The 14,600-nt window shown below is 35.7% G+C and overlaps 3 protein-coding genes across 18 annotated transcripts; 2 read left to right on the plus strand and 1 right to left on the minus strand.

Moving 5' to 3' along the window:
- Positions 1 to 485: 485 nt before the first annotated feature.
- LOC113283510 (cysteine-rich and transmembrane domain-containing protein WIH2) lies at positions 486 to 2,025 on the plus strand. Its single transcript, XM_026532788.1, has 3 exons — positions 486 to 647; positions 748 to 955; positions 1,614 to 2,025. The coding sequence occupies exons 1-3, from the start codon at positions 596 to 598 to the stop codon at positions 1,657 to 1,659; spliced, it is 306 nt and encodes a 101-aa protein (XP_026388573.1). The 5' UTR covers positions 486 to 595; the 3' UTR covers positions 1,660 to 2,025.
- Positions 2,026 to 4,421: 2,396 nt separating this feature from the next.
- LOC113283512 (UDP-glycosyltransferase TURAN-like) lies at positions 4,422 to 8,558 on the plus strand. 15 transcript variants are annotated; one of them, XM_026532794.1, is made up of 15 exons: positions 4,422 to 4,599; positions 4,698 to 4,810; positions 5,045 to 5,104; positions 5,217 to 5,594; positions 6,193 to 6,247; positions 6,401 to 6,456; positions 6,534 to 6,671; positions 6,773 to 6,921; positions 7,014 to 7,103; positions 7,215 to 7,281; positions 7,359 to 7,422; positions 7,515 to 7,629; positions 7,764 to 7,930; positions 8,039 to 8,081; positions 8,205 to 8,558. In XM_026532794.1, exons 5-15 carry the CDS (start codon positions 6,238 to 6,240, stop codon positions 8,260 to 8,262), a joined length of 957 nt encoding a protein of 318 aa, XP_026388579.1. In that variant the 5' UTR covers positions 4,422 to 4,599; positions 4,698 to 4,810; positions 5,045 to 5,104; positions 5,217 to 5,594; positions 6,193 to 6,237; the 3' UTR covers positions 8,263 to 8,558. The 15 variants fall into 15 exon arrangements, with proteins under 15 accessions (XP_026388579.1, XP_026388580.1, XP_026388577.1 ...); XM_026532795.1 differs by having other exon boundaries at positions 5,049 to 5,104; XM_026532792.1 differs by having other exon boundaries at positions 5,045 to 5,517.
- A 1,110-nt stretch (positions 8,559 to 9,668) lies between these two features.
- On the minus strand, positions 9,669 to 12,932 carry LOC113283515. Of its 2 annotated transcripts, none has more exons than XM_026532806.1 (4): positions 12,580 to 12,932; positions 11,152 to 11,513; positions 10,912 to 11,051; positions 9,669 to 10,066 (listed from the first exon to the last, which is right to left on the minus strand). In XM_026532806.1, exons 2-4 carry the CDS (start codon positions 11,426 to 11,428, stop codon positions 9,932 to 9,934), a joined length of 552 nt encoding a protein of 183 aa, XP_026388591.1. In that variant the 5' UTR covers positions 11,429 to 11,513; positions 12,580 to 12,932; the 3' UTR covers positions 9,669 to 9,931. The 2 variants fall into 2 exon arrangements, with proteins under 2 accessions (XP_026388591.1, XP_026388590.1); XM_026532805.1 differs by having other exon boundaries at positions 11,152 to 11,528.
- Between the last annotated feature and the right edge of the window lie 1,668 nt (positions 12,933 to 14,600).

A 14,600-nucleotide genomic window follows, 5' to 3' on the forward strand; every position in this document is an offset into this window, starting at 1 on the left:
CACACCAGTGTTTTAGTCATGCACAAGGATGGCGTTTCAATTTTTAAATCAGATAATCTGGTTTTTTTGTTTTGTTTTCTTTACATAAATAAAATTATCCCCATCGTTATAATGATGTTTGATCAAGAAATTTCACTGATAGCCCTATTTGAACAACATTTTCTATCCAATTAAACAAGTTCAACAAAGTACCTTCTTCTAGAACTAGATATTTTCATTAATTTTGGTCCCCTCGCATGTAGCCGGTTTCGGTCATTCCAATAATTTAGCGAGTAAAAGACGGGATAAGCTTCCAAATTTTCAGTTGCAACTATACATACAATCAATATACCAAATCTTTATGTATGTATATATCCATACAATCGTCCGTATTTATACACTGTACGCGTATACAACGCGGTTAAGGAATTAATAACCGCACCGAGATTCAGTGTAAACGCGGAGTAGCATATCGAAAACCAATTTCCATTTCATCCTTTTTTCCACTCACTAAACTTCCCTCTCCCTATAAAAAAAATAAATCTCCCCACCATTGTTTTAGTCTCATTCGCTCTGATCACTTTCTTTCTCTATCGTTTTCAACTGCAAAACAAACATGAGTTATTACGGTAACCAAAACCCTCCCGTCGGTGTTCCTCCTCCTCAAGGTAAATTCTCTTTCCGTTCTAGTGGTTTTGTTTAACTTGGATCTGATTGAATTTTGATTGTTGTTCTGATTTTTGGGGATTTTGTTTTGTTTTGTTTTAGGTTATCCACCAGAAGGTTATGCTAAAGACGGTGCTTATCCTCCTCCAGGATATCCACCACAAGGTTACCCTCAACAAGGTTATCCTCAACAAGGTTATCCTCCACAAGGTTATCCACCACAAGGTTATCCTCCACAACAAGGTTACCCTCAACAAGGATATCCTCCTCAACAACCTCAAAAACAATCCGGTGGTTTCATGGAAGGATGGTGAGTTTTTTTTAAAAAAAAATTCTTTTTCCTCTGTGTTTCACTGTCTTTCTCTAGAAATTGATCATTAACAAGATCGTTTAATTTGAATCTGGCTTGTTAATTTTTTTTTGTTTGCGGTAAGATCTGTAAATGTGAATGATGTTATGAGATCGGAACTCTAATTCAGTTTCCGGCTAACTCGTCGTGAAAAGCGTGTCCTAGCTAACGTGCGCTTTATGTGTATGTTAGTTTTCTGATCCATCAGTAAATTTTTGTCGAGAAACGCGGTTATCGAAAAGATTAGGTCAAACTGTTTTGATTTTTGTAATTTTCAATTGATTTCCGCAGAATCTGCCGGCCACTAAAGTCTATCTAGGCTATTTCTGGTTTTAACTCTGTTTTTTTGTGTACCGTTGATCTTTGATGTTGTGGTAGTCCTACTGAATTCATCCAATTTGTTCGGCCAACACTTCAAATCTATTAACCGTTGATTATTAGCGAACTTCAGAGTTCACCGACTGATTTTAGTGATGAAATTGTTCTCTAGATTTCATCAATCCTTCTGTAAATTATGGTTTCCCCCCTTCAATTGTGAAATTTGAAGTATCTTTGAAGCATTAATGGTCGTCTTATAATTGGAATTAGATGCTAACAAATTGTTTTGAAATTTTCACAGTTTGGCTGCTCTCTGCTGTTGTTGTCTGTTGGATGCTTGCTTTTAAGTCACGATGATGATGATGAAGACGGAAGGAAGAGGAATACTTAACAGTGTTGCAATTTGATTTGGATGGGAAATACATATACAATGAACCTAATAATTCTTCGTTCAGTTTACTCTTTTTCATTATCCCTTGTGACAGAATTGAGTCTTTCATTTTACTGAAAGCTGCTAGAGAATTACTATTTCTTTGTCCCTTTATTATTATTAGATAGAAATTTTAAGATGAACATACTCCTCCCTTTGTGTTGTGGAGGATGGGATTCGGCATTGTGAAAAGTAGGTTTGTGTGTGAAGTTTTATATATGGTCTTCCATCTTCAGTTTGTTTACGTGCTTTAATTGTGAGATCTTTTGCCCACGTCAAGAAATATCAATAGAGAAACACTTGTATGCTTGGCTCAGATAGACTGGCTGTGTGGGACTTCTAACACGGTAGTGGTTAGAATAGTGGTTGGGGTAGGGTTTTCTACTTTTTGGTTAAATCGAAATGGATTTATGAGCTTAACTTTAGCAGCTATAGTGGTTGGAGTGGGGTTTGGCACTTGCTGTTTTAAGAAAATGATCTTTAGAAATGGTGGAGGCTGTATTGTCTTTGAGTGGACAAAAAGCTCACTGTGGGTCTGTCTTAGTTCCTTGAGACATGGCATTTGTTGTATCTGGCTATTAGGATTTTCACCCACATGGAGAGGGGCAATTTCTTAGTTCCTTGAGACATGGTATTTGTTATTGCATCTTGCAAATAGGGTTTTCATGCACATGGAGAGTTGGGATGTTTCAATGTAACCTACTCAAACATTTTCTCATAATTGAGAGAATATACGTCGAGTTCCGTACAATTGAATCGAGGTCTAACATGCATCTCCTCGTTTTAGATACCTGGTCTAATCAGCAATAACATCAGCAGATTACCTGGTTTACTGGTTAGAACTTTTCCATAGATGATTATTGACCGGCGATGCTACTGATTTGAAGTTGCTTTCCCTCGCTCACTTCACAACCTTAACAACAGCTATGTACAATGTACATGGGTTTGCTCCCGTTATTGCCTCAGTATACATATCATCGTTAGTTGCATCATAAGAAGAAAACATGATGAAACACACAATTGTATCTTGGATGACGGCAGTTCCCCCTTGCTCTAAGCGAGCTTTCTAAGTTCCCTACTGTGAACGTAAGATGACATCCAGCTATCCATATTTCCCGCAACAACACAATATTGTACTATACTATTTATAATTGAATAACTAGTTTGAGAGAAAGGGCGAGTCCAAGGATATGCATATATAATATATATCTCCAGATTACCGACTATAGGAGTGCAATTGTTGTTAGAAGCCAAAAAAAGAATTGAGGAAATCTCGTCTTCGGTTTCAGTGACTGTTTCCTCCTGCTCTACCTCCATCCCCAACAATCCCGTTAAAGGGGCGGCGGATTCCATTGGAGGGGCGGCAGTGATTAGGATAAAAAGGATCATTACATGGTAATTCGAAGTGCCCCTTATAAAAAAACTGAAAATGACTAATTAACCTTTACATAGTTTAGTATTGATAAACTAGTTTAGTGTTGATAATCAAATCTCATTTATATTAACTCTAAACCAAATCAAAATCAGATTTTTAGAGTTTAAAAAAAAAGTTTAGAGGAGAAGAAAAGAAAAACTTTTGTGATATTTGTGAAACCCTAGATTTTGATTCACTCAACCAAAATGAGTGATTCCAGTGACAAATTTGAGATGGGTGAATCTCTAAATTAGTTCCCATTAGCTTTTTGTCGCTCAAAATTATCTAAAGTACGTAAAAAATCGAAACTTTTAAAATTTGAGAAGAACTTACGGTTGGAATTTAGCTCGTTACCAACCGTAACTCTCAGTTATGGTTCCAAAAGTATTGAATACCAACAGTAACTGGTTCAATTTGGGGAAAACCCAATCGTAATACCAGTTACGGTTGGTAGAATGACAACATATAACAACCGTAACAAATTACGGTCGGTAATTAATGAATCGAGATCAACCGTAACTAACCTACGGTTGGTAAGGTTATTTGAGTTACGGTTGATAACAGTGATGCAATTACAAACCGTAAAAAGAAAATGAAACATCCAGGACAACTTACGGTTCGTAATTTAAGTAACAAGACCAACCGTAAGTAATTTACGGTTGCAAAAAAATTTCGTAACTGAACATTTTATCTCAAAATCAAGAACTTACGGTTGGTATTTGAGTTAAATGAACCGTAACGTCAACCAAATCTATATTTACAGTTCCAATTAGAGTTATTACCAACCGTAACTCACATGCAACACAGAAATTTCAATTTCAGTTTTGATTCAAAACCCTAATTTTTGATACAAAACTAACTTAAATCAAATACAATAAACTAAACCCTAACTGAGTCTTTTCGAAATACAATTTTCAATCAACGATTATCAACTTTTCAAATCGCTGATTAATCGAGGACGATAAAATTTCAATTTTAATGGAGGAGGAGAAGAGAAGATGAAAAAAACAAAAAAAAAAATTGATTTTTCTGATTTCATTAGGTTAAAGATTGGAGAGGGTAATCTAGTCAATTTATACCTTTTATAAAACATCCCCTAACCAATAAAAGGGACATGGCTATCACACTTGCCTCCCCTGTAATGGAACATGCCGCCCGTATAACAGGGTTGATCCTCAAAGCCCAAGGTTGAGTGGAAGTCCGTTTAGCAAAAGCGAGAATCCATTTATCCGAATCATTTCAAATTAGTATCGAAGCATAATCGCTATAACAACCCCCAATAGATGTTTCTCCACCGCGACACTTTTACAGTTTAGCGCCCCATTCACGCCATTTCATCATCACACCATCTTCCTTTGCAATCAAGAAACTGTTTCATAGTCTCTTTTGAAACCGAGATCCAAACTCAACCGGTACTGTATTCCAAACAATTTATGATGGCAGGTAATAATCTTATGAGCTTATGAGCAATTCTCTCAATTGAATCCAAACAATTGAAATTGTGATTATTTGTTGGTGCTGATTTTGATTTATAAAATCAGGTCAAAAATTAGAGGAGAAGATAGGAAAAAGAGGTAGGGCAGCTGTTGTTGTTCTTGGTGATATTGGTCGTAGTCCTCGAATGCAATATCATGCACTCTCACTTGCTCGTCAGGTATTTTAATTTCATCTTTTGTCCTTCAATTTTCTGTTAACTGAATAGGATAATCATTTAGTTTTATGGTGGTTCATTTACAAGTTGCAACGAATGGATGTCTGTTCACTAGACTAGAATACGAGGTTCTGAAAATTTGCAGAATACCAATGTAGTTATACCCTGGGTGGGAATTGGTTTATCTTATGCTTCGGGGCACTGTCCTGATTAGGGATTTCTTCCCCTGCTTGCAAGGAAGCTGCTGAGGTCGGATATGGATGCGGAAAACTTATCCACCGGGATTGGATTACCTTAGTGAGGCTTTTTATTTGACTGTATAAAAACTTAAAAGTGGGGGCCTTCTTCCAAGCTGGGGAGGACAGGCATGCAGCTTTTGAAGAATGTGACAATTTACAATCTTTTGCAGTGGTTGTATCTTGCTGTAGTATCGGAAAATCTCTCTTTAAGCCTGAAAACGTCCAAGAATCAGCGTAAATCTTAGCGTTTGTCTTCTATGTTCTAGTAAAGCCGCAACAAAGTTATGTGCATATCAGCATATCTATAAGCAGTTGTATTTTTCCTTACCTGTGGTCTTGGTTATGATTTCATTCGTCGTTTTTCTTTTTTCTTTTTTTCTTGTGTTGCGTGTTGAGTCGAAATAATGATGATTAAGTAACAAGTATTGATCTTGCAGGCTTCTCTAGAAGTGGACATTGTTGCATATGGAGGTATTCATTTCTTGTTATAGAAATTGCTTATGGAGTGTACCAGTAACTTATTTCTTGAATTTCATTCTATTTTCATGGTAATAATTCTATAAACATTTGTTGATAACGATTATTACATGAAACTAGTTGGAAGCCTAACAAGCTAAGCTCCAACGACATACTACTACATTAATTGAAGAGGTTGCTGTGCTAGCCTACCAGAAAAAATAAATTTTATAAACTCAAAAAAATAAATAAATTTTATAAACTCTGTGTTTCATCTACTTTTTGCAGTTATGCTTCTTGATATAAACTCTTCTTTAGTTTTCTTGATTAAAAATTGAAAATGTCAAAGTCTTTTTATTTACTGGAGTGACTCATTGAACTGGCCTCTGATAATCTTGGTAACTGCCTAGGTATATCGACGTTAAACCCAACATTCACATTCAAGTACAGACTGTTTCTGCGGATTCATCTTTCAAGTTTGTTTGATTTAAGTATTTTTAACTGCTTATATGCAGACACGCATAGATCTATTTTGTGTTAATGTTAGCCGGGAAGGATCTCTCTTGAGCTTTACAGCTTTACTACTCTAAGGACTAAAGAATTTTTTTTGCTTCAAATGTTAATAGGACTGTGCACATATTTATCATCTTGTATGCGTCTTTGATTTCCAGTTGTCAATGATTTTTGTAGTTGTACATGATTACCCCTTAGGCAACCAAGTCAGCTCAGTGAAGCATGTGTTTTGGTACCATTCCCTCGTTCCTATTGCGTCAATTTTTTTTTCTTCTCCCTGGTTGGTAATGCAAAGCTATTGAGATCAGAATGTAAAATCATACTTCAATTGTTGCCTTTCACTGGTTATCGGGTGCTTGTTTAATATGGAAACACAAATGGGCAGGCTCTGATCCGCATGCTGCTATTCTTGAGAATCGATCTATTCGTATTCATAAAATGGTACTGATCTAAGCTGCTGACTTTTCTTCCTGTATAGACCTTTTTCTTTTTCATGCATTCATGTGTTTCCCTCGCAGACACAGCTTCAAGTCCCCCACGGTTTGCCAAAGATGCTTTATCCAGTGATTCTTTTGTGCAAGGAATTGACTCAGTTTTTCATGCTTCTATGGTTTCTTTGCTATAAGATTCCTGCACCAGATGTATTCATAGTGCAGGTAGTACTCATCTTACGACGATCAAATGTCAGTTAAATGTTTCAAGTTGCATGTTTAATACAAATATTGTCATTAATCTCATGCTTGTTGGGGATTTGTAGAACCCACCTTCTGTTCCGACTTTGGTTGCCGTAAAATGGGCCAGTTGGCTGAGGCATTCTGCAATAATTGTGGATTGGCATAATTTTGGATATACTCTGCTGGGTTTGTCTATGGGAAGCAGTAGCCCATTTGTGAAAGTTTATCGTTGGTAATTAGAGACTTCATGCTACTCATTCATACTTAATACTAATTTTCTTTCTTGGTCTTGCATTCACTGTATATGGTTTTGAAACTTTTCAGGTTTGAGAAGCACTATGGTAAGATGGCAGATGGCTCTTTATGCGTTACGCAGGCAATGCAACATGAACTGGCTCAGAACTGGGAAATCAAGTATGTTATTAAGTTTAAATGTTCTCTATTTTCTGTCAACGGATGCTAAGAAGTTTCTGCAAGGTTTTTGACAGTGAATATTTTGTTTCTTTGTGATTTTGAAATAACTAGAGCAACTGTGCTATATGATCAGCCACCGGATTTTTTTCATCCCGCTTCACTTGAGGAGAGGCACGAGGTGAACATGTTTTGTTGTCTTTAAATTAATGATGTGCTTTCTCTAGAAAATTAACATATATCATCTGTATTATGTAGTTATTTTGTAGGTTAAGTAAAGATATAAGTCATCCTCATGGTTTTCGTGATTTTGTTAGTTCTGGTAATGCTGATAATCACCTATCTTCAAAAATTTATTAATATTCAAGAGAAAAATAGCTAATACATTGCTGGAAAATCACACAACTCTTGCAGGGTACAAGGAAATGGGTGGCAATGTCGTAAATGAAAATATCTTTACCTACCAGGATGACAGCGACATTCGCTTGAAGTCCGGAAGGCCAGTCCTTGTTGTTAGCAGTACAAGCTGGTGAGTTATGTATGATAGGGTGTTAGCTTTTATTAACATGTTGGTGCTAAACTCTGGTCTCAAAATCATGCAGTCGTATAAATATTAAAAAAGGCATTCTCTTTGGTAGTCTTGGTACTGATGCTTCTTTTCAGGACTGCAGATGAAGATTTTGGAATGCTTCTGGAAGCCGCGGTAATGTATGATAGACGGATTTCTGCAATCTTGGATAAGGATGATTCAAAAGAGGACGGGATGGTTTCTGAGGTCTCTCACGGGGAAAAAGATTGCATATACCCAATGCTGTTATTCATCATTACTGGTAATGATTCATTCTTTTCTTTTTCTGCCTTGATCTCGTATAAAATGTGTTTGGATGGTTTGATCTTTCAGCTGATATGTGATTGTTGTGGTTCTCGTGGCATTAAAGGTAAGGGACCTGAAAGACAAAAATATGAAGAACAAATAAAGAGGTTGCATCTGAAACGTGTTGCTTTTCGCACGATGTGGCTAGCCTTTTAAACACTGGCCGCTGTTTGCTTTAGTTTGATCCCTACTGTATGGAGCCCTTATGATGCATTTGAATTGTTTTCCAGGTTGTTACGAAGAGTTGCAAGTGACTATACCGTAACGAAAGGCCCTTTCTTGACCTAAAATTTGGATTACATTACCCCATCAGAACTCAACTTTTGGACTGCGGAAATGTAGTTGTAAACTCTCAGGAAGAATCCTTGGCGTCGGAATCAGTAATACATTGCCTGGTGAGATGCACACAACAAACAGTATTCTGAATTGTAAACCATGTGATGTCTAGCTATATAATCATGATCCAAGGTTAGAAAAATGGTTAATCTTCTGGTTTATCTGTCAAAATTCTGGATAGTTAAATTATACTCCACGTAAAGCACTATTACCTAATTCATTTCAGTGAAAAGATTGTCTTGAGCCAATCCCCAATTCATCCAAATTGTTTTACTTAGCTGTTGTCATGCGTTGTGATGGTTGTAAATTCGATAAAAAAGCCGTTGCTTTTGGACATCAATTCTGGGGAAAGGGTAAAATAATTTCTTCTTCACCTGGGTAAAGGTAAAAATCAATAATGTGGTCTACACACAGAAGAAACATGTCCCCATTACACTTTAGTATGTGACCCGTCGTCTCAAACGCTTTCATAGACACTTCTGTGAGATCTTTTCAACGGGAACGGATGCTTTCATGTGGTTATAATCCAAGGACATACACCGTTTCATCAACTTGAGCTCAGTTTTTGAAGGGCATTGCGAGATTTCACTACAGTAAGCTCCACTACCAACAATGCTCTTGCAGGTTTCTTGCTTTTGTTTCTATGAACACCTTTTGTTTCATGATTTTTTGTTTTGATTGTAACTTTATTAAAAGGTCCCGCATATTAGAAATTCGGAGTTTCGCCTTTTGTTTCTTTGGCAGTGAATGATGGCATAAATGTGGAAATCATGAAAAGGCGCAATATCTTGGTCATATAATTGTGATAAAAGCCCTGCATCCCAAATAATACATTAACTGCAAAGAGTTCATACTCCATTTTCCTTAGTATTGATGGCAGGTAATAATAGGACGTAATGATAAAAATAAAATAAAATTGAAGCATAAGAGCACTGATAATGACATAGTGATCAATATAGGTTGTGTTCTTTTTCTCATTTCTTTAACTTTATCTTTACGGCAAAAATACGAGAAGCAATTTTCATGCAGCTGCGAGACTCATTTTTTCTTTTCATGTATCATGCTTCTTGACTGGACTGCCTTGGGGCACTACAACTTCTTTAGTATGCTACTAGACCATTAAATAAGAGAAAACCAGGTCTTAATACTCCTAATCCATGATGGCACTATGTGCGATGAGAAAAACTCACGCAATCCTTGTCTCCAATATGCAGAACTTGGAGAGATTCAAAGGGTATTAAAAAGTTGTTCATTATGGCTTGAGCATCGATAAATCAAACTTCTTGGGATTTATACTTGCCTCGTTGAATCATTTTAGAAATGTATTGGGTCTACTAATTACCATTGGACATAGGAAGTGTACAAGTAATGATTCATAACACGTGAATGTCAAAGGTAGTACAAATAGAGGTACAAAACCCATCATCCCACTAGAAATTACATCATTCCTAGCTATTTTAACTAAATAGAAAAAAGAAATCAGTGGAATTTTTGGGGGTTGATAACTACTGAGTTGAAGAGACGAGAGAGTACTGATGATGATGATGGTGAAAGCAAGGGAAGTCGTGGTGGGTAATGGGGGTAGAGTATTGTGGTGGGCATAATGCATGGTTTGTGGGGTTCAAGTTCCAATCTCTGAAATGCTCTCTAACGCGGGCCTCCACTGATGATGCAGTGGTCTGATTCCCCCCACTCCAACTCTGCTACTACTGCCATTGTTATTGCTGTTACTTCCTCCATGCACAGCCTCTTGTTCCTGCAACAAACCCAGAAAGAAAGGAACCCTCTCATCATTATCTATGTAGTGCAAATCCAGCTCAACTCCATCATACATCTCTATTTTATTCACAAAACTTAGACGTGGGTCAATAAGACAGTACCATGCTACTGGTGCCGTTCTATCATCAATACAAATCAGAAGTAGGTTAACAATTCAAAGTGCACTAACGTTTGCACCATTATTGGAAGCAACCCTGCTAGTACTTGTACAGTGTCTAAAACATAAAAGCTGCAGCAGTTTTTCTTTTCCTTTTCTTTCCCATGGGTCTTCTTATTTTCGTCCTTTGCCAATTGACTAAAAAACATTGACTACAGCATTATTGTTTGATTACTGAACTACCCATTTTTCTAATTTTTATTCTTCTCCACCCTCCCATATCTATGGATTTATTCTAATAATTTTCGTACCAACAACCAACAAGATATCTGATTATCTTTAACTAAATGGATTCTTATTCTTCCTAGCAGTGAATGAAACAAGAATATAATCTAATGTATTATTGATAAGTATCAATTTCATGATACCAAATTAATCATTATTTATTACTTCTCTCATCAAAAAATCTTTTCACAACTTTATAACAATTTGATTTATCAAGTTTAGTTACTTTCATCTCATCCTTTCAGGTGCCCTATCCCTATCCACTGGATATAATTTCCTTTTCACAAAGAATTAAACAACTTTCTTAGTGCTCCTCAAGATAAACTCATGGATATTTTGATTGCAAAGAGGAACATTAACAAAAGATAGAATATGAACATGAATATACTACAACATAAAAAATAAATATCCATTTTTTAACAAAACAAATAATTCCTTACCTGAACCGAATTAGAATTCACTTGTGATTTAGATATCTTTTTCCGCTTCTCTCCATCAATAATATTCCCGGATACCTTCTCTTTCATTATCAATCTTCCCAGCTTCACACATTTCTTTGCCGCAAATTCCTTCAACACCTCTGAATTTTTACACAAGAAATGTCTTAATTATCAGAAAAATGTCATTAAGGGCAAAAACGGAAAAAATGAAAAGAAAAAACTGTATGCAAAATTGTGTACCTTCGAAACTGACAAGACGATAAACGTGACCTAAATGCAAAACATCATCAGGTCGAAGAAGCTTTAATTGCTTTATCGGAGCTGAAGATTTCGTCTCGCCAGAATTTGCAGAAGGAACTAATATTATCAGAGCTATATAATGACCTGGATTTGAATTCATTACTTCTTTAGCACTCATTGATTGATAATATCTCTCTATTTTTCTCCCTTTCCCATTAACTCCTAAAGGATGTTGTATGACTATTGTAGCTGCTTCTGCTGCTTGACAGTTCCCCATCACCCTCTACAACTTCTCTGTACTAAACTCTGATTCCTTAAAGATCTAGCTAGATTTCGCTTGCTTTGGTTTATATTTCTCCTCTCTGGAAAATCAGTTTCTTGCAAGAAACAACAAAATAGTGTCAGATTTCAGACAAGTACCATTAGAAATATGATAAGAATGAACGTTTTAGGAAGAAATAAATCCGAAACTAACTACTAATGTTGGAAAACGATTAATAAAAAATAATTTTTTAAAATTTTAATAAAAATTATAATTTATTGCTTTCTTTTGTTAATGAAACTTATTAGTCCTTATTAGTCCCAAATTATAGAGTTTCAAATTTTTAGCAGTTTTAAAAACTATATAAAACTTTTAGTCCCACATCAGGGAATTTTTCTTCTTAAATTATATTTGTCAATTATATAAACAAATTCACTATTTTTGTAAAATCTATGGGAACGAGGTTACTCTATATTTAGAGGGATCCCTAAAGGAAAAACATTTTATATTGTTTTCTCAAGTGTTCGAGATTTTTCTTTATGGTTTTTTCGGAGTTGTTAAGCTCAAGTTGAGCATCTACTACATATGCTAGTAATAGGTGTAGGGTGTTACATATGCTAGTAGTAGGTGTAGTAGGGTGTTTTATCCTGGAAATATCCGTCCTATGAGGGCTATAGCATCACTCTTGAGTGTAGTCGGGCGCCAATGTCTTAAGGGCAACGTGGATAACGTGTTGAACACATTACTCACTCTGTTTTCCAAAATTTTGCCTTGTTGCTGTTGCGGAGATATGAGAAGCTCGTCTGTTTCATCAAATCGATCACTTCCATTATAAAGAAACTAAGTATCGATAACTATTTCTTGTTTGATTATTCTTTGTTTTTGATTATTGCACCCAACAACTAATACTTAAGAACAGTTTCGTAACAGGTTTCAATTAATTTAACGGATCTCAGTTACTTAAAATGGAAAGTTTCTTTCTTAATTTAACAGAAACGAAAAAAAAAAATCAACAATAGAAACATCTGTAGAAATCTTCGGAGATACTATTACTATGATGTTGAGAAACTATAATATTTTCTAAAGAGATTATGATGTAATAAAATCTTGCTAAGATCAGTAAAAGCTAAATTTCCTTACAAAAAAAAAAAGACAAATGAACTAACCAGATTAATGTTGAGATAGATATATGATGATGGATGAGATTTGAGTCTGTGAGTGAGATGATGATGTGCTTGAAGATCTTGAAAGCCAATCTTCCATAACAGTATCGAAACCAAGTTTTACGGTTTTCAGAACGGAGAACGACTTATATGAAAACCTTACTTTATCACCGGAGAGATGACCACCAAATGAATTTGCAAAGAAGAAATGTGAGAATACAAGGGGGAAACTGTATTTAAAGAGAGGCAAAATAATAAAGAAAAGGTTTAAAAGATGAATTGTTTATGGACCCGATGGGAGATGGACGATGAATGATTTGAGATTCTGATTTTTTTTTGTCTTTCTGTTGTTTAATGCATGATTTGAACCTAAATGAGGTAATATATGATTCTTCACTTTAAGCTAAGGTTTGGTTAGAAATTTAACTTGAGTTACTTTTACTACTGTTTAACTGTGGTTGGGGAATAGATTACTAGTCTGTGCTGTGCTGACATTGAAGCCGATATAGGAAGCGATGGCTACATTGAAGTGACTTGATGAGATGAGTGAGATTGGTAAGCGTATGCTTGACCGATGATCCCTCTTTCTTTCGAGTTCATTATTCATACATCATTTCTGGCAATAATGGTCAACACTGTCTTTCAATCCATAACATTTGACCGATACGTATTATGTCCATGTTCTTTAATTGAGAGCAAAGCTTGAATAACGGATTTGATCATGGCAGTAGTGACCATTCTCCACATGGTTTGACGATTTTAAGAACTGTTTTATACAAGATAAAATCAATAACGGCTATAATGGTGTGATAACATATAATCTAATAAGGAAATAAATTGATTATTTATTTAAGCTTTCATGGTTAGAACAATCCCTAAACGATTATTTAGGCTTTCATGGTTGTTAAGATGCGGTGCAAAAATATTTTTTCACCGTTCAAACCTTGCTATGGAGAGATATTGATTTTAATTTCTCTTTTGATGGGTAAAACAGTTCCTGAATTATATCCAAGCTCTTTCAAATGAGAGTTTATTTTGTAATTAGGGGATTCGGATTCCTACCTTAAATTTAATATTATACAAAAACTAGAAACTTTAAACAAAATATTTGAAAATGAATTTGTGTCCGAGCCTCTCCATCCTTTAGATGTGTAAATCGGACCGGGCCAGCACGTTTACGGCACAACACAACACAACACGTTAATATCTGAGCACAACACAGTACAACACCTGACCGACACAGTATGTTAGTTTAATGTGATGTGTTGTGCCCAATAAATAGGCACATCAGCACGGCACAACACACGACATGTGTAAGCACGCGGCACAGTACAACACGATTAAAAACACAGCATAGCACGGTTAAAAGCACAACACAGCATGGCACAACACGGTTAAAAGCACAACACGTGTAAAGCACGTTTAAAGCACGACCTACTAGTCAAATCCCTCGTTATTTAACGGTCCATTACCTATAACCAAACCAGGTAGCTAGAAGTAATGACACGTACCTAGTTTCAGTACTCCCGTTATAATGCTGTTACCTAGACACAACCCTATGTTTGACTAGTATTAGAAGGAAAAAGTGAATCTGAGTTCTCATTTTTCTTTCTCACAAACCCTAGCCGAAAAGAACCAGAAAGCCGCTGCTGCCGCTGGTAAATCTTCAAACGAATCTAACCTAATTCTTTATTTCACCTACCGATAGCACTCTTTCTCTCAATTTTCATTCCGTCTAATTAATCTGTTTATATTTTCTTGACAAGATTTGGTCTCGGTGGGTTTTTTCAGCAATTTTTGAAGCTCGAGGTATGTTTTGTTGTTCTTAAGTTAGTTTTTCGTGTTCTGGTTTGGTAATTTACTCGATTGGACTTTGTATTGTTTAGATCTGTGATGTTTCAAGAGATGTGATTCATTTTTTTGGTGATAATGTGTTTGTGATTTTAGTTTTAGAATACGAACATGAAGTGTTTGTTAAAATGTTTAATTTACATTTTTGTTTTGGTTTCATTTAAACATATTAT

This window comes from Papaver somniferum, chromosome 5, assembly GCF_003573695.1.
Source record: "Papaver somniferum cultivar HN1 chromosome 5, ASM357369v1, whole genome shotgun sequence".
Classification (NCBI taxonomy): Eukaryota; Viridiplantae; Streptophyta; class Magnoliopsida; order Ranunculales; family Papaveraceae; genus Papaver; species Papaver somniferum.

Bases quoted from the DNA above. Each gene is read 5' to 3' on its own strand.
- LOC113283510 (XM_026532788.1), top strand. From the start codon at position 596: ATGAGTTATTACGGTAACCAAAACCCTCCCGTCGGTGTTCCTCCTCCT. The intron at 648-747 runs GTAAATTCTCTT...GTTTTGTTTTAG, and splicing joins CGGTGTTCCTCCTCCTCAAG to GTTATCCACCAGAAGGTTAT. The intron at 956-1,613 runs GTGAGTTTTTTT...AAATTTTCACAG, and splicing joins GGTGGTTTCATGGAAGGATG to TTTGGCTGCTCTCTGCTGTT.
- LOC113283512 (XM_026532789.1), top strand. The intron at 7,104-7,214 runs GTATGTTATTAA...TGAAATAACTAG, and splicing joins GCTCAGAACTGGGAAATCAA to AGCAACTGTGCTATATGATC. The intron at 7,423-7,514 runs GTAATGCTGATA...CAACTCTTGCAG, and splicing joins TCGTGATTTTGTTAGTTCTG to GGTACAAGGAAATGGGTGGC.
- LOC113283515 (XM_026532806.1), bottom strand. From the start codon at position 11,428: ATGGGGAACTGTCAAGCAGCAGAAGCAGCTACAATAGTCATACAACAT. The intron at 11,052-11,151 runs GTACACAATTTT...GTAAAAATTCAG, and splicing joins TCGTCTTGTCAGTTTCGAAG to AGGTGTTGAAGGAATTTGCG. The intron at 10,067-10,911 runs GTAAGGAATTAT...GGTTTGTTGCAG, and splicing joins TGAATTCTAATTCGGTTCAG to GAACAAGAGGCTGTGCATGG.